Source organism: Polypterus senegalus, chromosome 12, assembly GCF_016835505.1.
Source record: "Polypterus senegalus isolate Bchr_013 chromosome 12, ASM1683550v1, whole genome shotgun sequence".
In the NCBI taxonomy this organism is placed as follows: domain Eukaryota; kingdom Metazoa; phylum Chordata; class Cladistia; order Polypteriformes; family Polypteridae; genus Polypterus; species Polypterus senegalus.
The window spans coordinates 118,441,017-118,467,425 of NC_053165.1; the positions used below are offsets into that span (position 1 = coordinate 118,441,017).

Consider the following 26,409-nt stretch of genomic DNA (forward strand, 5'->3'; position numbering starts at 1 on the left):
CAATAGCAATTAACAAGAAGAATTCATAATTAATTGCAGAATTACGGTATTTGAAAGTTCCTCTAGAGTGCCTCTTTCTCTTGGATAATTTGGCTCAAAAACTAATAAGCATATCGTCATCTCATGCTTAAATTTTGCGTTTAGTATTTTTCTTTCCAGCCTTTTTAGCTCTAGACCATCCTCAAGGAACTGTGACACACAGACAAAAACCCATCATCAAGATATAAATGTTTTTGGTATCAGGGGACAGTTTTTATATATATTAATTAGATCTAGCTATTCTATTGTCAGCCTTAATGTATAAATATTATAATTAGAAAACATTTTTCTTGTAAGAGTGAAGGGTTTTTTTTGCACTTTAGTGGTTAAATTTTGCTTAACAATACCTGGTGAGTTTGTATTTAGTATACTTACATGTATTACAAATTATCATAGTATTAATTAATGATAATAATCCAAGTAAATGTGGTATATCTTTTTGTTGATTAATCTGTGTAAAATACCTTGAGATGCATGTAAATGTATTACAAGGTGCAATATAAATAAAGTTATTATTATATAATAAATTAAACTGAAATACAGAAACTGTCAAGCCTAAACCTAAACAAACCATATTACGTTTTGCAAGCCAAATATAGCCACAGGATTACAAGACAATCTATGGAGGAAGAACATGACAGCTTGTTGCAGAGGACAAATGAATACCATAAAACTAATTTTATTAAGTTTGTTTCTGAATGTTAAATCTAAAATGTTTTAAGCTTTCATGGGCAAGAAATTTTATATTTTGAAACTTTTTTCTTTTTAATATAATGTTGGTTGTGAATTTGGACAGATTTTGACTTTTGTGCTTGCTTTATTATGTTTTATTTTATATGCATGTCTCTTTGTTTTCCTCAGCTTCATTTTTGGCCACCACTATCTTATTCATCACTGGCCATGAGATCAAGTTTTTATCAGTGTACGAAAAATGGTGTATTGGCATCTGCTTCTAATCCTCATAACATTCTGAGCAGAAAACGTAACACTGGACAAGACTAACGTTCAATAGCATTAATAAAGGCCATAAATACATTTTAATTTCTGGATATGGCACATGAATTGTAAGAAAAATATACAAAATATTAAAGGAGAAAAATATCTCCTTAAATTAATTAGAAAATAACATTAGTTTCCAAGTTTAGATGTAGTGGTATTCTGATAGTATGCTACATTTCTAAAAAACAATTTATACATGTTCTTCAATGTGAAGGCACTCAGGACAACCTAATACTAAAAATAAAGAAATGATCTTAGAAACCTCAGATATCGATTAAGTGTAAATGGGGAAAAGTAAAAGAAACAACAAGAGCAAGATGTGTAACTTTTTTTTCATTCCCTTATCTTGATATGTTGGGGTATGGTGAGGATGACGACAATTCAAATGCTTTCTCCTCTTTGCCATGTATTTACCATGCTTAAAAAATAATTGTGACAAATCCATCCATTATTAATTTCATTTAAATTAGCTCAGAGATGGTGAGGACCAGAACTAGCAAGAAATCTATTTTTTTTAATTCTCATATGGAAAGGTACTCATTTTTGTATTATTGTTTCTAACATTTCTTCCCAATTACCTTCACTTGGGTTTTCTTTTAAATGTTCCTCATGTTCTAACACAGCTGCTGCACAAGTGTTATGAATCAACTCTCCCAAACGTTTCAGATCTGCCACTGATTTATCAACCAGCTCTGCATCTCGAGCAATTGCTTCCAACCTGCAATGCATTCCAAATTACAGTAAATTACATAAGAATCACAGATTGTGAATTTAAGGAAGGCAGTTAAAAATGTCACAGCAGTATCTTAATTCTAAGGTGCTACACTACACTTCAGCAGCTGTTATATGTTCTTTCTTTAATTGTGACCAATATCATTTTGGCTTTATACATTTACTTAAAAACTTTATTGATAATGGTTTTAAAATAACGGCAATTTTTTTTTATCCTACTGTTCTTATAATTCTCTTGAAAGATGCTTAGAAAACTTCCAATACACTCCCAATAAAAGTCAGGCAGTAACTAACATACACACAGTAAGAACTGCATTTTTCTTAATGCAATGTTCAATTAACTCTTAACACTTAAAACAGTACAATTTCCCATCTTAAATAATATTGATTTTCTTATTACTTACCTCTCAAGTGGAGCACCAAACTTTTTGAAAGCTTTGATAAACCTGTAAGCATAAAAATAATTCAGAACCCAACCTTAAGTTTAACAAAATGTGCAAAGATGATTGATTAAAAAACAGTCCCATACCTTCGGATTTCTGTGTCTGTAAAACCCTCTACATTGTCCTTCCGTGCACGGGGCCTTCCTCTGCGTTTAGGCCTCTTGTCATCATCAGTGTCATCTGTTTCACTCTCTGAACCTGAAGACCTTTGGGGTTTTAGCTTTGAACCAACATCTGAGTCACTGTCGTTTGCTTGGGTCTGAAAGACAGAATGAGTATAAGTTAATATGCAGAGATGTTCACAGCATTTTAAAAGTATTAGGCTGGATAGGCAGTGCTTAACAGATGATGTTCTGAACAGGATTAATCAAGCACAACTGCTCTTCTATTATATACATGCACTTTCTTTCCATACTGCTATTTGTGCTTATATGTGTTAAAAGTCAAATAACTGGCAGAAAGAATTTCACAACTGCAACAAAATGATTAAACATATTTAATTGAATTCCTTTACTCTCTTGGAAATACTCCTTCAGCTTGCATTTTTGCCACAATATTATATCTACAGAGAACTTAGCCTGCAGCAATCAATGTTAGTCAAGTCATACAAGTTATTTCTTAACATTCTTATTCATTAAACAAGTACATACATTTAGACTAAACATCTTTTTTTCTACCGATGTAACAGTAAAGTATGCTAGTCTGTTACTGGGTTATAAAGAACCAAATTTATTTACAGCTGAATTAAACCAGTAGGCCTGTCCAGCCTATATATAGGATATAGTTTAGAAAATAATATACTATGTAAGATATTTCGATAATATCAAGCTTGTGACTACTGCTTAGAACACAAAATGTGAAACTTTAATCCAATATTCTAACCACGTACTGCAAGGTCTTGGCACATCTTTGTTTCACAAATGGTGTTGGAATAATGTGAGATGGAAAAACTAAGTCAACAGTAGGATACATCTGTACATGTTACACATAATATTTATAAATCACTCTATAAATCTGAGTTCATACAGAAGTCCCCACAGGCAGTTTTCTGGTATGTGCTATATTTATAACATTATTCTTGGCAATGTTTTACTACTGCATCTTTAATTGCTGAGGATAATTAATACCCTTTAATTTCCCTGGATTTTATAGAAGTGTTAAATTGGATATAGTTCATTTATGTCACAGGAGGATCACCTTTTTAGTCGAACTTCTGCTTCTTGGCAGCATGTAGATATCTTCCATTTCTTTCTGCTTTTCTTCTTCCTCTACCTTTTTCCTCTGGTCTTCTGGTATTATGTCATCCCAATCCTTTGCAGTCCTCTCCTCCAGTTCACTGCTCTCTTCCATGGTAGAGAAATTTGCAACCTTAAAATACATTCAAATTTTATACTTTCATTATCTGAAATATATGATATAGTTTATTGTCTGTAGTAGGAATAGCCTAATGTGTATACACACTGTTAAGAATGTATGATCAATATCCACAGAGAACCACTTTAAAGAAATACATTCAAATATCTATTCACCCATTGTCATAGCTTGCTAATTAAACCCTGGTTCTTGATTAGCCAGGCACTACTAAAGGGATGATGCTGCCCATCAGGGACAACTGAGAATGGAAGTTCATTCCAATGGTTTTGACATACTTAAACATACTAAAGTGTAATTAATCATTCAAAACAAATCAGTGATATCTTATTACTACAGTTGTACTGAACAAGCAATATAAAAGCCTATTGTGACTGTTTTAATCTCTAATTATTTTTAACCATATGCAAAAAATAAAATAATATAGTCCCTCCCAAAAAAAAAAAAATTACATACCTTAAACTGAGACAACAGTTCATCAGTGGCACTAACTGACTGTTCACTCTCTCTCGTTTCTGCCAGACGTAGAATTTCATCAATATCCATTTCCTGCAAGCCAATTGAATTAGAAAATCTGATATATCAGATAAAGTATATAAAGACTTTTGAATTAGAAAAATATTCTAAGTTATAGGAAGGAAGCTGTACATTTTCCATATAACAATTAAAGGTTTTGGTGATTTGATTTAACTACCAAGGGTTTTCAAAAAGTTTTGAGACTGTAGCTAATAATGGGTATTATAGGTATGTAAATCTTGCAAAGCATACAGGTCTTATAAGGTGTGAAAGATTACTAACTCCAGCACTGACAGTAGGACACATGAGAACTATAGTTAAAAGGGATACTAAGAAAGCTAAAAAGAAGGTGGAGAGAAATATAGCAGGAAAGGTGACACAATGCAGAGATTCTTTCATATTTTAGTAGTAAAAAAAAAACATCAAGGAGAAGGAGAAGTATATTAGGAACCATAAGAGCACACTAAAATATACAGGCACTGAATAGTGAATTCTCTGAATTTGCATTTTCCTGAAGTCTACTCATGTAAAGAACAATAACCTCCTAATAGTAACAGGCACGGACAAGGAGACACTTTGCTATCTGGAAACTGCAGAGGAAGTAGTGTTGAATAGATTCACCAGGACTAGACATGATTCCCCCAAGAGTACTTAAGGAGATTAGCGATTACGTATATAAACCCTTCACACATTTTTTTTGTTTTTGTTTTTAAGTCTTTCTTTAAGTTAGTGGTACTTAAAAGTGCTTCAGACTTAGGAAGAATTTGCTAAAATCAAAGATACAGTGGTCCACCTAGGGTCTACAGTCACTTGTTAGTGTAATGAGTCATTACATTTACCACATTTATTTGACTAAAGGTATTTATGTGATAAACACTAAAATTGTAATTCATTGTTGTGGTTTGCATTTCAAAGCCCTGGATCAGGATCACAATCAAGATCCATATTAACCCCTCAGCCATAAAAACAGTATAACAGCAGATAACATCACCACAGTGATGCAACAGAAGTGGCGCAAGTCACTGGCCAAAAGGAATTAAAGGATTACAGTGGTCACTCTTAAAAGAGAGACAGATGTAGTGACCAATAAAGGTTTGGCTAGGTGCAGAAGTGTTGAACCAGCAAAACAGAGGAGGCTATAACAACAGTCAATTGGGAAGAATAATAAAGAACAGCACTGAAAACATTGTTACTGTAATATAGGGGTTTTCAAGTTTGATCCTGGAAATCTGCAGTACCTGCAGGATTTCCTTGCAAACCAATTTCTTATTTAGAAGCCAATCATTGTCAATTATGGAACATGCTTTTAATTTTATGGCCTGTTAATGCTTTCATTTTGCCATAGCAAAAACATTTCTGTAAGTGTGGATTTCTTTTTTCCAAGTATATCAACAGCATGATTTGTGAACTGGTGCAGATTACAAACTGTCAGTCATTCACATTTTTCACTTCAGTTACTTTCCGCATTTTTAATTAAATCAGGTCCCTCATAATGAGCAAACACAGTTACAGATGAGGTTAAGTTAGATCTTTTTTCTCTAGTTTAGTCCTATGGCTGCAGGTTTTGTTCTAACCAGTTTCACAAGTTCTGTCTAATTTTACCTCTAACTGAACTCATTGTTCAATTAACAAGTCTTTTTTTACATCCTCTACATTCAAAAAGTACAGTAGTGAGATTTACATTTATAGGAAATTGAGAATTTATTTTTTTGTCCTAGTTTTAGCCACTTTGTTTTCTTTAGCCATTTTCCTATTAATACACTTTTTTCTGTGGACTTTGCTCCCTCAATTGTAATCCAACAATAACAATTAATAACAAGCAGAGGAGACACCAAAGCAAATGATACTGCAAGGATGCAGCTACGCCTTTTGCAGAAATTACAGCCTCTAAACGCTTCCTGTAGGTTCCAATGAGAGTCTGGATTGTAGTTGAAGGTATTTTGGACCATTCCTCTTTACAAAACATCTCTAGTTCATTCAGGTTTGATGGCTTCCGAGCATGGACAGCTCTCTTTAACTCACACCACAGATTTTCAATTATATTCAGGTCTGGGGACTGAGATGGCCATTCCAGAACGTTGTACTTGTTCCTCTGCATGAATGCCTTAGTGGATTTTGAGCAGTGTTTCGGGTCATTGTCTTGTTGAAAGATCCAGCCCCGGCGCAGCTTCAGCTTTGTCACTGATTCCTGGACATTGGTCTCCAGAATCTGCTGATACTGAGTGGAATCCATGCGTCCCTCAACTTTGACAAGATTCCCAGTCCCTGCACTGGCCACCCAGCCCCACAGCATGATGGAACCACCACCATATTTTACTGTAGGTAGCAGGTGTTTTTCTTGGAATGCTGTGTTCTTTTTCCTCCATGCATAACGCCCCTTGTTATGCCCAAATAACTCAATTTTAGTTTCATCAGTCCACAGCACCTTATTCCAAAATGAAGCTGGCTTGTCCAAATGTGCTTGAGCATACCTCAAGCGGCTCTGTTTGTGCTGTGGGCGGAGAAAAGGCTTCCTCTGCATCACTCTCGCATACAGCATCTCCTTGTGTAAAGTGCGCCGAATGGTTGAACGATGCACAGTGACTCCATCTGCTGCAAGATGATGTTGTAGGTCTTTGGTGCTGGTCTGTGGGTTGACTCTGACTGTTCTCACCATTCGTCGCTTCTGTCTATCCGAAATCTTTCTTGGTCTGCCACTTCGAGCCTTAACTTGAACTGAGCCTGTGGTCTTCCATTTCCTCAATATGTTCCTAACTGTGGAAACAGACAGCTTAAATCTCTGGGACAGCTTTCTGTATCCTTCCCCTAAACCATGATGGTGAACAATCTTTGTCTTCAGGTCATTTGAGAGTTGTTTTGTGACCCGATGTTGCTACTCTTCAGAGAAAATTAAAGGAGGAGGAAACTTAAAATTGACCCCTTAAATACTCTTTCTCATTATAGGATTCACCTGTGTATGTAGGTCAGGGGTCACTGAGCTTACAAAGCCAATTTGAGTTCCAATAATTAGTTCTAAAAGTTTTGGAATCAATAAAATGACAACAGTGCCCAAATTTATGCACCTGCCTGATTTTGTTTTATTCAATTATTGCACACTTTCTGTAAATCCAATAAACTTCATTTCACTTCTCAAATATCACCGTGTGTGTCTCCTATATGATATATTAAACTGACATTTTTTATCGTAACAACCAACGATTTATACAGGAAAATAATGACTATTAACAAGGTTGCCCAAACGTTTGCATCCCACTATACTTGTAGTTTATTCACCTAAATAAAAGAACAAGCATCTGTGTCTGTCCTGTTTCTGTCCCTATCATTCCAACAGATGGTGCATAACAAACATTAACACTGTAATGTGCCATCAGTTGGGATGACAAATGCAAGTTTTTGTCTATATTAAATATAATTTGGTGTGGGATTTGTAAAAGCGAACATGTATAGTAATGCACTTTACTACTGCAAATGTTTGTGATGTGCCAACTGTTGAAATAGAAAATTCAGCGCATTTTATTACTACATGCATTACAAAATTCATTTCAATTGATGCTACACTGCAAATTTTAATGCTACATTACTTAGATGTCAATCCATTCTAGACATGTGGCACAGCTAGTTAGTAAATAACTGCTTAAATAACTTGAACACTGGGAAAAACAGAATGAAAATTGTTATAATGATGGGTAAAAACTAAGTAAAAAAACACTAAATTACCCCCAAGTAATATTAACAGAATAGTAACAGAAATTAATACATTTAGGGCAGCACAGTGGCCCAGTGGTAGTGCTGCTGCCTTGCAGTTAGGAGACCCAGATTTGCTTCCCAGGTCCTCCCTGCGTGGAGTTTGCAAGTTCTCCTCGAGTCTGCATGCGTTTCCAGGTACTCCGGTTTCCTCCCACAGTCCAAAGACATGCAGATTAAGTGCATTGGCGATTCTAAATTGTCCCTAGTGTGTGCTTGGTGTGTGGGTGATTGTGTGTGCGCGACCTGCGATGGGTTGGCCGGGGTTTGTTTCATGCCTTGCACCCGGTTTTGGCTGGGATTGGCTCCAGCAGACCCCCGTGACCCGTGTAGTTAGGATATAGTGGGTATACCTCGCATATAATATAATGAATGGATGGATGTATAAATTTAGCAAATTCAGTTTTTTAATATAGTAATTTACACCAAAACAAATTGTGAAATAACAGCTTTTTTAATTAAAGTAGTGGTCCAATTAAAAGCAGAACTTGATGGGGATGAAAACTTGTACTTCACAGTAGGCCCAAAGGACTGAACTTTTCAAGTGCTGCGTTAGATGGCTGAGTGATGGTTCCTTTGTTACTTACATCTAATTGTTATTTGGCAGCTGGTTAAAAAAATAATCAATTAAAAACGTGAATGGAGCTGTTTAAGACTAAAAGAGGAAATTAAGGATTCAGAAAACTTAGCAAGTGGGTTAACTAAAATGAAGCACAAAAATATTGCTCAAGTTATAATTGCCTTAGCAGCAATATTAGGGTTTGAGTTAAGAGTGTGCAGGTATCTGTGTGAAAAAAGCAGTAAAGAAAGCGTGCATTATGATTTCCATTTGTTCAGTAATAAAGTCATCAGTTTTACTTGTTCATTAATTTTGTTGGCTCATTCTGAATCTTCTCCACGTGCCTACACAAGGCAAACTTGATGAAGCACTTGTTGCGACTGGAAAGAAAGTTGAATGATGCCCTACATTATGGAGGTTTTAGAGCAGTTCCTCATGGACCTAAGTTAATTGCATATTATGGGATGCAGCCAGATCATAATAAATGAATACCTACATACTGGAGTGGTGTATCTGAGCACTTTAAAAGTCACTCTTTACACCATATGACTCAGGCTTGTGGATGGCCATAATGAAAGATAAACCATCACTAACAGTGTGCAGACATGAGTTGTTGGATCAATTGGGGTTGGAATGAAACATTTTTTAAGTTTTTACCGCTTTTGATGAAATCACCACTCCACTACGAGGGAAGGCTCATTATGTCTGCAATACACTCAAGATATTTTATCAACAAGCATTTCTATTTCAAATCAATGTTGTTTACACATTTAAAAGTTATGAGTACTGTGCTGGCAGCTATACTAATGTTTGTGTTTATAGCAGTTGCCGGTTGTACAATGAATTACCCCATTTTAGCAAAAATTGTTCCATTTGGGGGAAATTTTGTCCTTTACCCATGAATAATTGGACTCTATGTATCAAGAGAGCTATCAGTGCTTAGCATCTGTTTCTGGGCATTGTATCAAAAAACAAAAAAGTACTGGGAGCTGTGAAAATTTCTTATGCAACAGACGTGTGCCATGTGCTACAGCCACACTCAAAAAATGGAATGCCTCTGGACATAAAAAGTGATGTCACATTTTCTTTTGATGCTGATTTTCCTTCCTTAGAAGGCTGGTGGCGTCCTTTAACATCTGCAATAAGATGCTGCAGATGTTCTATCAGACAGTTGTGGCGAACGCTCTCTTCTATGTGGTGGTGAGCTGGGGAGGCAGCATAAAGAAGAGGGGCACCTCACGCCTGAACAAACTGGTGAGGAAGGCAGACTCTATTGTAGGCACGGAGCTGGACACTTTGACGTCTGTGGCAGAGCGACGGGCGCTGAGCAGGCTCCTGTCAATCATGAAGAATCAAATGCATCCACTGAACAGTATCATCACCAGACAGAGGAGAAGCTTCAGCAACAGACTGCTGTCACTGTCCTGCTCCACTGACAGACTGGGGAAATCGTTCCCCCCCACAACATACAACTCTTTAATTGCACAGGTGGGGGTATGCACTGGGGGTGATGGTCTGGGAGGGGGGTGTAAACGGGAACACTACACAAGATTATAGACTGTTATACCTGCCTCACACTTTCCACCTTGCATTTTTTAACTTGCACTGCGCTTTTACTGCTCTTTAATTAATATTGGTTTTATCAGTATGCTGCTGCTGGAGTATGTGAATTTCCCCTTGGGGATTAATAAAGTATCTATCTATCTATCTATTTATCTATCTATCTAATATCTGTCAATCTTACATGGTACAGAAGCAGACTTGCAGTCATCTGAATTCATTTTCTACACTTATTTGATGTACTCTAACACTGCTTTTGTTTGGAAGTGAATTTTGTTTCATAGTGAATTATTTTTTCAGCAGCTGCAGTGTGTGAAGTCAACATGGAAAAAAGTATTATTCTTCTAACTAATCTCTCTTCACATTAATACAGGTCAAAACAACTTCAACTTCAAAACAACTTTCAGTTTAAATGGAGTACATGTTACCTGCGGTTCTGATTCTTCCCCTTCTGGTTCCTTGAATAGGTCTTCTGCACCAAACTTTAAAATTGCTGACAATTCCTCCTTGTTAAATGGATTTGAACTAAAAAAATACAAGATACAAACACACACACACATTTTATGTGATTTAAAACTCCATTAAAAGTGTTTTTGTTTCCATTATGGTCAATATCGAATACTACAAAATGTTTATTTCAGGCGTTCTAGGGAATTTAGTGCCTATACGAACAATGTTGGTTTAAATACTGTTACCAGCTGTTTAAAATTAATAAACTACCACACTATTCCACTGTTATAAAATGTTACTAATGTGTATTTAAATGCAAATGCTTTTGTAATTGAAATTAATAAGTACTTTTATGTTGAATATTGTCAAGAAATATGAATTAAAAACAGTGCAGTTTGTTTTGTAACATAACTAAAAAAAGAAAACCATAGATGCTGCTGAACCCTACAAAAAAACATGTACTATAATTCTATATTCTCACAACAGAGACCATTTACTGCAATTTACCTGACATTTACAGGACATTAAGAAAATAACATCTTTATAAATAATGATACAGAACTTTAAATCAAGGCAAGGTGAACTTTATTACAGGTGCATTATGGTATACCTCCTTGGTATTAACCCCAAAAATAACTTGGGCTGGGAATTCTATGCAATTATTGTTTAACCAGAGTCAAGCCTACCATAAGTAATGATAAGTGTTAAGCCTGATTATCTCTCGGGACAGTATTCTGCTGCCATCTAGTGGATGAAATAACAACATGCTGACAAAAAAAAAATATATATAATATATATACCTGTATATATATATATATATATATATATATACACACACACACACAGGCAGTGCCCCACGAGATAGGGACTGTAGGTTTGTACTTAAGCTGAATTTGTATGTATGTCGGAACAGGTACGTTATTTTAACAAATGCTATTGTTGACTGACTGTAACCAAGTGCCCTGCCTATGAATAAAGGAATTTCGGAGATTAACCCCTCTCTAACCTTTTTATTATTTCTACTTTATTTTCCAATGGTTATGGATTTAATCTTCTTTACTATATCACCAACAACTGCATTGTGTTTCAGAGACATTCTTTAAGGGTGAAGACAAAAGGCTAAGATGAGCTCTTCTGCACAGCACTGTCCACGCTATCACAGCAGGAAGGCACCTCTCAACACGTCTGATGTACTGACAAGAGACAACTTCCTGCCATGTGCGTAACAGTACAAGCAGGCTTGCTATTGAGAATGACTTAGGTTGGCGGCAAGGGGGGGTTCATCATTCGCCCACCACACAGTCACCTCCACTACAGTATGCTGCCTGTACCGCTTGCTGTCAGGAGCCGCCTGAGGGACACTACAGGGTGGGCCATTTATATGGATACACCTTAATAAAATGGGAATGGTTAGTGATATTAATTTCCTGTTTGTGGCACATTAGTATATGTGAGGGGGAAAACTTTTCAAGATGGGTGGTGACCATGGTGGCCATTTTGAAGTCGGACATTTTGGATCCAACTTTTGTTTTTTCAATAGGAAGAGGGTCATGTGACACAACAAACTTATTGGGAATTTCACAAGAAAAACAATGGTGTGCTTGGTTTTAACGTAACTTTATTCTTTCATGAGTTATTTACAAGTTTCTCTTTGTTTACAGCCATTGACATGTCGCAGAGGTTAACACGTGAGGAGCGGATAGAAATTGTGTTGATGTCTGGTGAACGCAGTAACCGGGTCATTGCAGCAGATTTCAATGCAAGACATCCTACGAGACCACCCATCTCCCATGCTACAGTTAGCAAACTGCTTGCTAAGTTTCGTGAAACTGGTTCAGTGTTGGATTTGCCAAAATGTGGACGCATGAAAACTGTCACTAATGAAGAAACATCAGTGGCTGTCCTAGCTTCATTCAGCAAGAGCCCACAGTGTGGCACTCGCCGCAAGTCACTGGAGAGTGGCATTAGTCGAACATCGCTTTGGCGGATATTAGCTACTCAAAAATGGCACCCTTACAAACTCCAGCTACTGCAGCATCTCAATGAGAATGGCCCAGATCGGCGCACTGAATTTGCAGAATGGGCAAAACAAAAATTCGAACAGGACCCTCAGTTTACGCAGAAGATTTTGTTCAGTGATGAGGCAAACTTTTATGTGAATGGTGAAGTTAACAAACAAAACCACCACTACTGGTCTGACACTAACCCACATTGAATAGATCCCTCCAAGACTGTTGGAACAAAAAAATTGATGGTATGGTGTGGTATATGGGGTACAAAGATAGTGGGGCCATTCTTCATCAATGGAAACCTCAAGGCCACTGGATAAGCTACATGATGATGTGTTTCCCTCTTTATGCACTGAAGCTGGCACGTTCCCTGAGTTTTTCCAGCAAGATGGTGCACCACCACATTATGGGTGTCAGGTCCGAGCATTCCTAGATGAACAGTTTCCTGGAAAGTGGATTGGTCGTCGGGCCAGTTGAATGGCCCCCAAGGTCTCCCGATCTGACCCCCTTAGACTTTTATCTTTGGGGTCATCTGAAGGCAATTGTCTATGCTGTGAAGATACAAGATGTGCAGCACCTGAAACTATGGATACTGGAAGCCTGTGCTAGCATTTCTCCTGCGGTGTTGCTATCAGTGTGTGAAGAGTGGGAGAAGAGGGTTGCATTGACAATCCAATACAATGGGCAGCACAATGAACACATTTTATAAGTGGTCAGAAACGTGTAAATAACTCATGCTTGCAGCAACCCCAGGCCAAAGACGACGGAGTGGCAGTTACTGAGGCACATACGTCACAGCTGTGGCTTCGTTCATATATACAGGGTGGTCCTGATCTAATTATGCAGATCTAGATCGTTTGAATGACTTTGATTTATGAAGGGGCGATTTCAGTTCAGCGCGAAGGCTATTCTTCATGTCGTCAAGTTCGCACACTCCTCGATGATCCGGGATTTTTCTGGTGATTTTCTATGTAATAAAATTAATAATTTATAGTGTAATGAAAACTGCATAATTAGATCTGGTCCACCCTATATATATATATATAGTGGAGGACTGCCGGCTTCCCATGCCGGTCCGCACCCCCAGGCCGCCAGGAGGAGCTCTCCCGACAGCAGGATCGTGCCCCGAGGTCCAGCAGGGCCTTATGGACTTTGTAGTGCTGGATACCTTGGGGACCACCAGGAGTCGCTGTGGGGGGGCTTATTGGCCCTGTGATGCCGTATGACCCGGGAGTACGTCACGGTCACATGACGGGAAGAAATGTCGTGCTCCCGGGTTGAATAAAAGGACTGATTGCCCAGACCCGGAAGGAATAAGGAACTATGGACTGATGGGACAGAAACACCCCCGGGTCAGGGGCTATAAAAGGACAGTGCCTCAGTCCAGACACTGAGCTGAGCTGGGAGGTAGAGGAGCAAGTGTCTCGGCGAGGAGGAGTGTTTATTGTGTTGGAGTTTGTTTAAAATAGTTTATTAGTAGTGTGGAAGGTGCTTTGTGCATGGTGAAAAACAATAAAAGGTCTTGGACTTTTACCTCGTGTTTGGAGTCATCCCTGAGGGATCAAGGGAGCACTAGCGCCCCCTACTGCCACAGTATATATATATATATATATATATATATATATATATATATATATATATATATATATATATATATATATATATATAGCAAAATACCCGCGCTTCGCAGCGGCAAAGTACTGCCTTAAAATTTTTATTAAGAAGGTTTTATTAATTAAACCTTTTTAAACTGAGGGAAAATATACCAATAATTATTTGTTATTTGATCTCTTTGTATACCACATTGTGAGTTTGGCCCTCCGGTTGTAATATGACCAAGCTGTGCGCTGAGCTTACTCTTGAGCATGCAACGTACAGTTGACCATGTGAACATTAATCTTGTTTCAAATCTCACAGCTTGGATTGCTGCTGTCATAATCGGTTTGAGTTTCATGGTTTGTTTCAATTACAACAGTATTTGTAGGACTTGTGTTGAAGAGACATTCGGCATCTGTCAAGCGTTGTAAGTATACAACCGGTTTCATCGATAACTTTACATCCAGCTTTTGAGAGTTTAAACATTCATAAACATCAAAGTGTCCACTACTGAAATCGTCACCTGTCAATCTAAAATGTTTAAGAGGTAGTGGCGGTTGTCAAAAGGCGTAAAATATTTGTCCATTTCGATACACTTGAAAGCGACAACCGAACAATTCACCGGCTGCCATCAACTCACATCCAGATGCATAGGTGAAGGGCTTAAGCATTTCACTCTTCTAGTGCTTCTGTGTAGAATAATTATCTCCTGTACCGTCATCAGTCCACACCTTGAACCTGTCCCAGTCATTCAATACATAAGACACAATGTTCCTCCGGATATCAAGAGTGAGCCTGATATGGCCGTGCAATATGTAACAAAGAGAATGGAAAAGGTAGGTGCCATCTCCGGGCATGGAAACCACTCGGTAAGTGACAGTTCTTTGATCGATGGTGATCACCTCGATAGACATGTTAATGGGGGTATGGTTGGAATGATAAAGGAAATGGGTACCTGAACAATGTAAAGTAAGTCTAAAATACCTAAACAATAACTATAATCGTAATAAACAAACAATAAAACAGCGGAGGAGCCGTGGATTAAATAAAAAGGCTGTAGTTATCAGCAAGGAGATGTGTATCCCGTGACAAAGCAAGGAAGGGAATGTAGAGACTGGAGCGACGGACGGCCTTATATAGGCAGGCAGCCAACAACGTGGGAGGCGTTGGGATGGGGGACCCAACGCTGCCTCACACGGTGACCGAGCTGCAAGCTATGGACGTATATATGTAAGTAGGATTCAGTTAGCGTTGGGAACCCACGTACCAAATTTCTTGAAGATGGGCCCATAAGTAACAAAGACCATTGAAAAGTTCAATATGGCGGCCGACAGTGGCATCATACCACCGAAATAAGTACCAAATTTCAGCCTTCTACCTACATGGGAAGTTCGAGAATTAGTGACGTTGGGAAGTTCAATATGGTGGCTGACAGTGGCGTCATACCACCGAAATAAGTACGTAGATTGGTTTCGGTTAGAGCAGGGAAGCTGCCTACCAAATTTAGTGAAGATGGGGCCATGAATAAGAAAGTTCAACATGGCGGACATTGTTGACCGTTATGACCATAACGCGTAGAATTTCAAAATGAAACCTGCTTAACTTTTGTAAGTAAGCTGTAAGGAATAAGCCTGCCAAATTTCAGCCTTCTACCTACCCGGGATGTTGGAGAATTAGTGACATTGGACACTTCAATATGGCGGCCAACAGTGGCATCATATCACTGAAATAAGTACGTACATCGGTTTTGGTTAGCGCAGGGAAGCCACCTACCAAATTTCGTAAAGATGGGGCCATAAATAAGAAAGTTCAACATGGCGGATGTTGTTGACCGTTATGACCGTTACGCGTAGAATTTCGAAATGAAACCTGCTTAACTTTTGTAAGTAAGCTGTAAGGAATGAGCCTGCCAAACTTCAGCCTTCTATCTACACGGGAAATTGGAGAATTAGTGACGTTGGAAAGTTCAATATGGTGGCCGACAGTGGCATCATACCACCGAAATAAGTACGTACAGTGGAACCTCGGTTTACGAGTAACTTGGTTTATGAGTGTTTTGCAAGACGAGCAAAATTTTTAATAAATTTTGACTTGATAAACGAGCGATGTCTTGCAATACGAGCAGTATGGATACACTTTGTCTGCTGAGCGTCATGTGATCACAACTGAGCTGATGGTTCTTCTCTCTCTCTCCTTATCTCGCTCGCTTGCCCAGCACCTCTCTCTCTCCTTATCTTGCTTGCTCGCCAAGCACGTCTCTCTGTTTACAGCGCGTCTCTCTCTCTCTCTCCTTATCTCGCTTGCTCGGACAGCGCGTCTCTCTGTTTACAGCGCCTCTCTCTCTCTCTCCTTATCTTGCTCGCCCAGCGCGTCTCTGTTTACAGCGCATCTCTCTCTCCTTATCTCGCTCGCCCAGCACGTCTCTCTGTTTACTACAGCATTGTGACTGTGTGTGTGTGCGCTGTGAAGCGCGAGTCCCCATCTTGCTCCCCAAAACACGAAGCTGAGTCTCAGTACTTTAACTATAGTTTTATTCAGCTTGAAACAGCAACAGCGCTGTTATTTATTGCAGCGGGATCTTTATAATGTTCCTTGTATGACCCATTGACAACAGGCGCTTATAGCATGTCTGCGATCTTTTTGGATGCGCTTATACGGCGAACTGCTACAGCGCTGGGAGACTGCGATTGCTTTGGGACACTCTTCCGCGTGTCTTCCTGTTGGGTGGAATCCCAAATGAGTTTAGAAACTCACACCAGCCATGATTCTTTTTAAAGGTAAAGTGCAGGTTAATTTGTATTATGTATGTTACTTTATATTTTGTCTTAATCATTTTTATATGAATAGTTTTGGGTTGTGGAACGAATCATCTGTGTTTCCATTATTTTCTTATGGGGAAATTTGCTTTGATATACGAGTGTTTTGGATTGCGAGCATGTTTTAACGAATTATGCTCACAAACCGAGGTTCCACTGTACATTGGTTTTGGTTAGCGCAGGGAAGCCACCTACCAAATTTTGTGAAGATGGGGTCAGCCTTCTACCTACACGGGTCGTTGGAAAGTTCTATATATATATATACTTAGCAAAAAAAGAAACGTCCCTTTTTCAGGACTGTGTATTTCAACAATAATGTTTTAAAAATCCAAATAACTTTACAGATCTTCATTGTAAAGGGTTTAAACAATGTTTTCCATGCATGTTCAATTAACTATAATCAATTAATTAACATGCACCTGTGGAATGGTCGTTAAGACCATATATATACTCAGCAAAAAAAGAAACGTCCCTTTTTCAGGACTGTGTATTTCAACAATAATGTTTTAAAAATCCAAATAACTTTACAGATCTTCATTGTAAAGGGTTTAAACAATGTTTTCCATGCATGTTCAATTAACCATAATCAATTAACTAACATGCACCTGTGGAATCATCGTTAAGACCTTAACAGCTTACAGAAAGTAGGCATTTAAGGTCACAGTTCTAAAAACGCAGGACACTAAAGAGACTTGTCTACCGACTGTGAAAAACACCCAAAGAAAGATGCCCAGGGTCCCTGCACATCTGCGTGAACGTGCATTAGGCATGCTGCTTCACTTTAGTGATTTTGAGCCCTTATTGCTTAATTTTGTCTTAAACAGCTATTTTAATTGCTCCTTATTATCAATAACATGCAAATGACAAGAGAGAGCAGCATTTCTCCATTTAGCTTATTTACATTTACACCTGTGTGTATTTATCTGCACTATTGGGTTTAATTAAATACTTGGAAGAAAAATGAAGAGAAAAAAGTGAAGGACTGAGAATTACTTGTCCATTTTAGCCTTCAAATCATTTGCATGATAGAAAGGGAATGAAAATCTAGGATATGAGAATGACCTGACATAGCAGAGTTAATTTAATTTTATAGCTTGTTAGTGCTTTATTGGCAAGAATTGCTTTATAATTAAGCAACCAGGTCAGAACAAAAACCTGCTGCCACTGCGGCTCTCCAGGACTGGGATTGAGGACCCCTGGGCTAGGGCAATCAATTGCCATGTCCGCACTGTGAGACGCCTAAGACAGCGCTACAGGGAGACAGGAAGGACAGCTGATCATTCTCGCAGTGAAAGACCACGTGTAACAACACCTGCACAGGATCGGTACATCCGAATATCACACCTGCGTGACAGGTACAGGATGGCCACAACAACTGCCCGAGTCACACCAGGAACACACAATCCCTCCATCAGTGCTCAGACTGTCCGCAATAGGCTGAGAGAGGCTGGACTGAGGGCTTGTAGGCCTGTTGTAAGGCAGGTCCTTACCAGACATCACCAGCAACGCCGCCTATGGACACAAACCCACCTTCGCTGGACCAGACAGGAGTGGCAAAAAGTGCTCTTCACTGATGAGTCACGGTTTGTCTCACCAGGGGTGATGGACGGATTTGTGTTTATCGTCGAAGTAATGAGCGTTACACCGAGGCCTGTACCCTGGAGCAGGATCGATTTGGATCGATGGCTAGGGCCATTCCCCCCAGAAATGTCCAGAAACTTGCAGGTGCCTTGGTGGAAGAGTGGGGTAACATCTCACAGCAAGAACTGACAAATCTGGTCCAGTCCATGAGGTGGAGATGCACTGTAGTACTTCAAGCAGCTGGTGGCCACACCAGATACTGACTGGTACTTTTGATTTTGAGCCTCCCTTTATTCAGGGACACATTGTGAAACATTTTTAGTTTATGTCTTATGGTGTTGACTCTTTTAGTGTTCATACAAATATTTACACATTAAGTTTACTGAAAGTAAAAACAGTTGAAAGTCAGAGGACGTTTCTTTTTTTGCTGAGTATATATCTATACTAATAAAAGGCAAAGCCCTCACTGACTCACACACTGTCTGACTGACTGACTGACTCACTCATCACTAATTCTCCAACTTCCCGTGTAGGTAGAAGGCTGAAATTTGGCAGGCTCATTCCTTACAGCTTACTTACAAAAGTTGGGCAGGTTTCATTTCGAAATTATACATGTAATTATCATAACTGGAACCTATTTTTCTCCATATACCATAATGGACTTTAGCTCGATGGCCATGGGGGGCGGAGCTGTGTCTCACATTATCACGCCTCCCACGTAATGACATCAACTGACTGTGAACGCAGTACGTAGAAAAGAAGGAAGAGCTCCCAAAGAGCGCTGAACAAAAACGCATACAAGCTTATTCCTAAGTGCAGCAACTGCGGAAACAAAGCACGGTGTAAACTGTAAGTTTAAATGAAGTTTATGGACACGCTCCCGCTGTCGTTTGTCATTCCTTTGTCGAATACTTTATTCGCGAGATACAAGTTTAATGAGAAGACACGAGGTATAAACAAGACTTTAGATCACTTTGTAACGGAGTTAAAATTGCTGTAGCGAGAAACTTTTAAGTGCCGGGTCTTAGCTAACATTGAATGAAGCAGTGGACATCGCAAAATCACAGAAGAGAGCAGCTCACGTGAACTAACTAAACGCAGTATGAGTGATCACTTCCATGCATCAAACCTGTTCAAAAAACGCATTACACAATTGACAAGGTAGGAAAAGAATATGCTCCGAGCTGAGCTCCACGGCTAACGCGGTCTTGCGTAGGCAACTTTGTCACCAAATACTCACAGAAAAACCCTCAAGTTAATACACACACTGTCTCTAGAGTTTCTCCACACTCAATTTATTCCTCGCATGCCCGTTATACCCTCTGATCTCCCATTTCAATTCAGATGCCTCAAATTTCGCGATGACAAGTAATAAGTCTCAGGGACAGACGCTACAAAAAGTTTGCCATTGATTTCAGGCAAGATTGCTTTTCTCCTGGACAACTATACGTTGCATTCTCAAGAGTGAGCTCGCACAGCTTCGTCATATTATAACCGGACTGCTGAACTGATAATATGCTATATAAAGAGAACTATAACAATCGTAATAAATGAACAATAAAACAGCGAAGAACCCGTGGATTAAATAAAAAAGCAGCTTTCTTGGCGAAACAAGGGAAAACGATGGCCTTATATGTCGTTCGTTTATAAAACTGCGGAGAAGCTGTGTAAAGGCTGCTTCACAAAAAACCAGCGGAGCACCTTATATGAGCAGGCAGTCAGCTAAAGAGGGGAATCAATAAATAACTATAATCGTAATAAATGAACAAAAAATAGTGTGCAAGCCGCGGATTAAATAGAGATGGGTACCTAAACAGTACAGTTAGTCTCAAATAGCTACACAATAACAATAGCAATCAACTTAAACGAATAAAACAGTACAGAACCGCAAAGCAAGGAGAAATGATGGCCTCATATGGCGTTCGTTTATAAAGCAGCGGAGATGCAGTGTGAAGGCAGCTACACAAAAAAACAGCAGAGCGCCACACTCTGAATGTTTTCCTAACATCACCGTTATACCCTCTGATCTCCCATTTCAATTCAAATGCCTCCAATTTCCAGTAAGGCTCCGATTCGCGATGACAATTAATAAGTCTCAGGGACAGACACTACAAAAGGTTGCCATTGATTTGAGGCAACAATGCTTTTCTCCTGGACAACTATACGTTGCATTCTCAAAAATAAGCTCAGTGCACAGCTTGGTCATATTACATCCAGAGTGCTGAACTGACAACGTGGTATACAAAGGTCGCTGCGAAGCGCGGGGATTTTGCTATATACAGTATATAAATATATGTAGATATGTGCATATATATATATATATATATATATATATATATATATATATATATATATATATATATGTATGTGTGTGTATATATATGTAGATCTGTATATATATGTTTATATATGCGTCTGTGTATATATATATATATGTGTGTATATATATATGTATATGTGTGTGTGTATGTGTGTATATGTATGTGTATATATATATATATATATATAGATATGTATATTTATATGTAGATATGTATATATATGTATATATGTAAATATGTATATATGTGTGTGTGTATATATATATATAGATATATATGACAGCAACACTCATAGCAGTGACAAAACAATCACATTGACAATCATGTTACATTATTTTTAAAATGTTTCCTTTTCTTTTTCATAACTTCTTTAACACACTACTTCTCCAGGGCGAAGCGTGGGTATTTTGCTAGTATATATATATACTGTATATATATATATACACATATACACACACACACACACACAAGAGAGACGATCATTAGGAAAACTGCATCGAAAGTGCCTATGTAGAAAAGTGATATAATTTGTGTATGAAGTTCTTAATAAATAGAGTTAAAACAAGTGCAGAAACTTTTAAAACATCCCTTGTATATATACAAGGAAGGACCCAAAAATAATAAGAAATTTATAAAAAAATACTGTATATTTCCCTGAACATTTAAAAAATTTAATCACCCTCAAAATACTCTCCCTGAGACAAAATACACTTGTCCCCTGTTAATATAATATTATTTTCAAGATTCTGTTATTAGTATTTGCAGTTCTTCATAGCGTCATATCCTGCTTCATAGCTTTCGGTTCTGCTACATATTTATATAACTGCTCGTAATCTGAGAACTTCTTATTCAAATTTTTTGGTTACACCCTCTGCTCATTTATCTACTGTGGGGTCTAGATTCTTTAGCTTTCTTGCTCCTTGCCTCTGGAACTTCCTTCCTCAAGATATCCATAGCATTGATTCAATTCCTATCTTCAAATCCTGACTTAAATTATCTTTTTAAACTGTTCTACTCCCCTTGCCTTGAAAGGCACCTTTAAATAAATAAATATTATTACTATTATTATAATTAGCATTTATACAATGAAATATGCAAAATATATTAAGAATTTTAAACACAAAATAATTCCAAAAACAGCTAGAGATCTTACTTTGAATTTCCTGAGTTGTTATCCAGAACAGTGCGACCAGTTGTGTCCATTCTTTGGATAACAAGGTGATCTAAAACCATCTTTTTCTTGGCTCGTTCAATAATATCTTCTTCTACTGTTCCCTTTGTAACCAATCGGTATATATTGACCTTAAAAAAATTTGATGAAATGTTCCTTATTGTGTTGATACACAATATTTTCATGTTAAAAAATAACACAGGCATTTTATTTTCATATTATTATTGCATATTATGATTTTTTTCAAGAGAATTTCCAAGTGCAAGCTTACTAATGGAAGAAGTTAAAAACTACAGTGAAGTAAGTGAAAATATCTGTTACTTCTTGACAAATACAATAGTGACAGAAGGCAAAAGCTCAACATAATGTACTGCAAAAATTACGACCAAACTGCACCTTTTGAGCCCAAGTATAAAGAAGTCAGACAAGCATTCGATGAATCGAGGACACAGAAACAAAAAAATCAAATACCCAGCAAAACGGGGAGAAAATGTCAAAATCTTCCACACATTCAAGGAGACAAATGATCTGAAAGGAGTGACAGTTAAAAAAAAAGTTTTCTAAATTATTCTTCACTGACCTGTTTTACAAGGAATGTTAAAACGATGTAAATGCTTTTATTATAAAGCCTTAAAAATTAAAGTTATTAGGATAGGGGGATTGCTAACTGTCACTCTAACCAAGATGAAAATTATCAAGTTCTTTGTAAAAAGTGAATGCTAATGGAGAGTTGTATGAGACTGGCAAAATCCATCAAAGAAAATATGACTCGGCAACTAATAATAAGAGCTTGCCCAAGTTATAGTGTGACTGGGCAGTAACAAGGATAGAGTTTGCTGTTTGGGCTCAAAAAGCAGGTAGAACTACTAATTATTGTAAGGAGACCAGGGTTCTCAGCCCAGGTCCTCCCGGCCTGGAGTATGTATGTTCTTCCTGTGTCTGTGTGGGTTTCCTCCCATAGATTCCAGGCCCCTCAATACTACTCTTATTAAGCAAGGTTCAGAAAATGGTATGGTGTGGAGTCACAAAACATTTACACTCTTTTGTGTAGCACAGAATGTATGCCAAATGCAATACATAATTATGATCATTACATTTATTTGTAGTCAACAAGCTGATATTTACCATAAGTAGGATTATCTTGATACTGAAATGTACAAAATAAGATACTTTGAATATCTCAAAAGTGAAGGTGTTAAAAAAAAAAAAAGTTTAATTTACTATATAAAGATAACAAGGTTGTTGTTGAGGACATGCACTTGTTCAAAAGCTTCTGAGAATGTCATATCTAAACTCAATAAAATGCCAAAATGAATAATGCTCAGTCCTCTATAAACATAAACAAGTTAAAATATTATATCAATGAAAACAATATTTTTCTTGAGGTACTAAATGTACCACCTTCTTATGGTTCATTATAGAGGTGAGCTGTGTGTTATTAAGCAACACTGCATGACTAATCTCTCAGAGATCTTCATGATAAGAGGTACAAGTGCCACTGGTCTGTAGCTATTAGGTGAAGAGACACCGATCTTCTTTGGAACAAGAACAATGCAGGATGTTTTCCACAGCAGTGGCCCTTTCTGTAGCCTTTGGGACAGATTGAACAGGTGACAGAGGACACTACAAAGTTGGTCAGCACCGGCCTTAAGAACTTGAAGGCTGACTCCATCTAGTTCTACTGCTTTTCCTGTGTGTAGCTTCCTCAGTTATCTTGTTACTTGGTCTTCAGTTATGGACAGTCCACACTGATTGTCAGAGGTGGACATGTCACTAGCCATTCCAGTTCACATGATAAGAATTGTTAATGTAGCAGGAACTGGGTGGAGGAGAATGGTCATTGGAAGAAGGTGGAAGTGGGAGAGAAAATTTAATCAAAAAATTGTTTCAGGGCGTTAGCTTTGTCCACATCCCCTTCTAGGACCTGAGCCCTGGATTGCTCGAGTCCAGAAATTATACTCAGTCCATTCCAGACATCCTTCATGTTATTCTGAGTAAGCTTGTTTTCTATATTAGCTTTGCAAGTTTCCTTTCCTTCACTTAGCTTTGTCTTTAGCATATGATCTATGTCCTTCAGAGCCACTTTACCACTGGATTTGAATGCCTTCTTTTTCTCATTCAGGAAACCTCTTAGTTCCTTAATAATCCAGAGCTTGTTTTTGGAAAGCAATGCCCTACCTTTGTGGGCACCACTGTGTCAATACAGAAGTTAATACAGTCTGTGATGCAGTGACAGAATTACTTAATATTGCCATAAAAACCTTTAAAAAAAAGGGCAAATGTCCAGCCAATGTCATAGCTAGTTATTAACAATAACCAGGTTTCCATCAAAGGAGTTTTTGCGAAAAAATATTTAGCGCTTCAAATTTATTTACCGATATAGCTGATGGAAATGCTAATTATCGATAAAATGTTGTACATGTCGACATAATATTTTTCCGTTTAACTTTAGCGCATCAATTCCATATCGATACTTCAGATGTCGCCAAAACTACATTGGAAACACTTTTTGTAGGAAAAAAGGGCTTTAACGCAAATAAATGTGTCACATGATACATTTTCATCACGTGCAATCAAAACGAGAATGGCGGAGCGGTTCGCATGGTCTGATGAAGAGACTCGTTATTTCTCGTGATGAGCCAATGCAGTAGCGGATAGGCTGGGTCTCCTGCTACTAAAAGGGGTACCTGAACTCCCTCCACATCAACTGTAGCCTGGGGGTGACTCTCAGAATGTCTAAATAATACAAAAACCGCAAAGGTAATTTACTGTGCCATTCAAAATATTTAAATAAACCGTGTGTTTCATTGTCTAAACATTTTATTCTTATTATTAAATGGCAGATGTTTTAGCATATATGAGAAATTCTCTCATTAATATTAACTTTAGTATTTTTTGATTAAACTTCGTTATTTTGTATTAATTCAAATTTCAGTTTTAATTAAAAACCTTAAGGTAAGCAGGTTACAGTACTAATTCAGTTGTTATCGCACTGAGAAGGGATGTTGAAAGGTAGGCTCACCTGTACAGATCCGATGCTGCAAACACAGCTGCATCATGGGCACTTCCAGGAGTGCCAACGCAAAATGTCTCGTATCATGCACCTGTCATCAACAAGGGCCTGGAGAACAATAGATGTCCACCCTTTGCGATTAATGTAATTGTGGTAGCCTTCCGTCAGGGAAAAATCGCCACATGTGCGCCATCAGGCGCACCGTAAATCTGTGGCACAAGATGCACCAAGGAATTGCGGTATGCAATTTCATTGGCCTCTGCTACAGTCGGAAGTCCACAGCATATACACATCGATGGACGGTAGTTTTACTAACCCCGAAAGTTTCTCCAACTACTCTATACGCGGCGCAGATTGCCAGCTTGTAAAGGGCGATGGCAATCCGCTTTTGGGTTGGAACCGGTGGTCAGTGGTAACCTGTGATGGGCGCAACATCAGGACTGATAATTCCACACAACCTCTCAAACGTCGGCCATGTCATTCTAAAATGTTGCAGCCAGAGATTTTCTGTGAAGTGTCTCTCCACCACCTCCTCCCAGAAGGTCTTATTCCGTCGTCTCTCCCATACCCGTAGGTTTCATCGCACTAGGGTACTTTCTTCTAGCTCTAGGGCTATCAGACAAGCAACTGCTTCATTCTGCTGTCATCTTCAGATATTATGTACAATTCCAATTATTTGTGAAACTGAAATAACAGTAAGCTGGCAAATTTCAAAAAACTGTCTGAATAATCTCTCCATTTCTTTGTTTAGTGGAGGGGGTGTAACGTGGAAAACAAAAGGTAGATAATTTGCGACATACACAAAATTATGTATAGAAACAGCTCAAGGGCAGATTTTTTTTCGCAATACAACAAAACTTATGCGACAGTTCGTTTTGGGGGATGACGTCATCACTCACACCATTTTATCGATAAAAAGCCAGCTGGATGGAGACAGCAAATTTCACACATTTTTTTACGTATATTCTGTTTGTCGATAACAAAACGTCGCAAAAAACTGGATGGAAACTTGGCTAATGACTGTTTTTTAAAACAATAGTGAACTATGGTTCATGCACAAACAAGAATTTAAAACTGATAGTGCTAGCTCATAAACATTTCTGCATTAACTCATTCCACTACTCCTGTGAACTGTCTTATTACCCTAAAGTTTTAAAATTAATAAACACCAGGTTTAGTTACTTGTTGAAGCAAAACAATGCTAATGTCATTATTGGACATTTTATGGTTGCTTCAGTTTAGCTTTGGGCATTAGAATTGGACATTGGCCCAACAACACATATTTATCAGTAAAACAGTTCTTGTTTAGTGATGTAGAAATTGAAGTTGTCACCAGTCTGTTCAAATTCTTTGTAAAGGTTTACATGTCAATTTTAGGGACTTTGCAAAGTTTGTTGTGTTAGCAGATTTGCTTGGCACTTATTTGAAGAATCTTTGCCATGTAAGCTTCTTATGCTCATTTGCCTTAAGGTCAAAGTATTTTCATACA

At 38.1% G+C, this 26,409-nt stretch overlaps 1 protein-coding gene across 1 annotated transcript in view; it reads right to left on the minus strand.

Annotated features, from left to right (window-relative positions):
* chd2 (chromodomain helicase DNA binding protein 2) overlaps positions 1-26,409 on the minus strand; it is a 197,597-nt gene that overhangs the window by 46,930 nt on the left and 124,258 nt on the right. Inside the window, exons 21-27 of the mRNA XM_039773298.1 lie at positions 21,890-22,038; positions 10,392-10,488; positions 4,041-4,133; positions 3,411-3,581; positions 2,300-2,472; positions 2,175-2,216; positions 1,617-1,756 (exon numbers count right to left, since the gene is read on the minus strand). Of these exons, the coding sequence (XP_039629232.1) occupies positions 1,617-1,756; positions 2,175-2,216; positions 2,300-2,472; positions 3,411-3,581; positions 4,041-4,133; positions 10,392-10,488; positions 21,890-22,038 (865 nt within the window). The remainder of the gene's footprint in view (positions 1-1,616; positions 1,757-2,174; positions 2,217-2,299; positions 2,473-3,410; positions 3,582-4,040; positions 4,134-10,391; positions 10,489-21,889; positions 22,039-26,409) is intronic.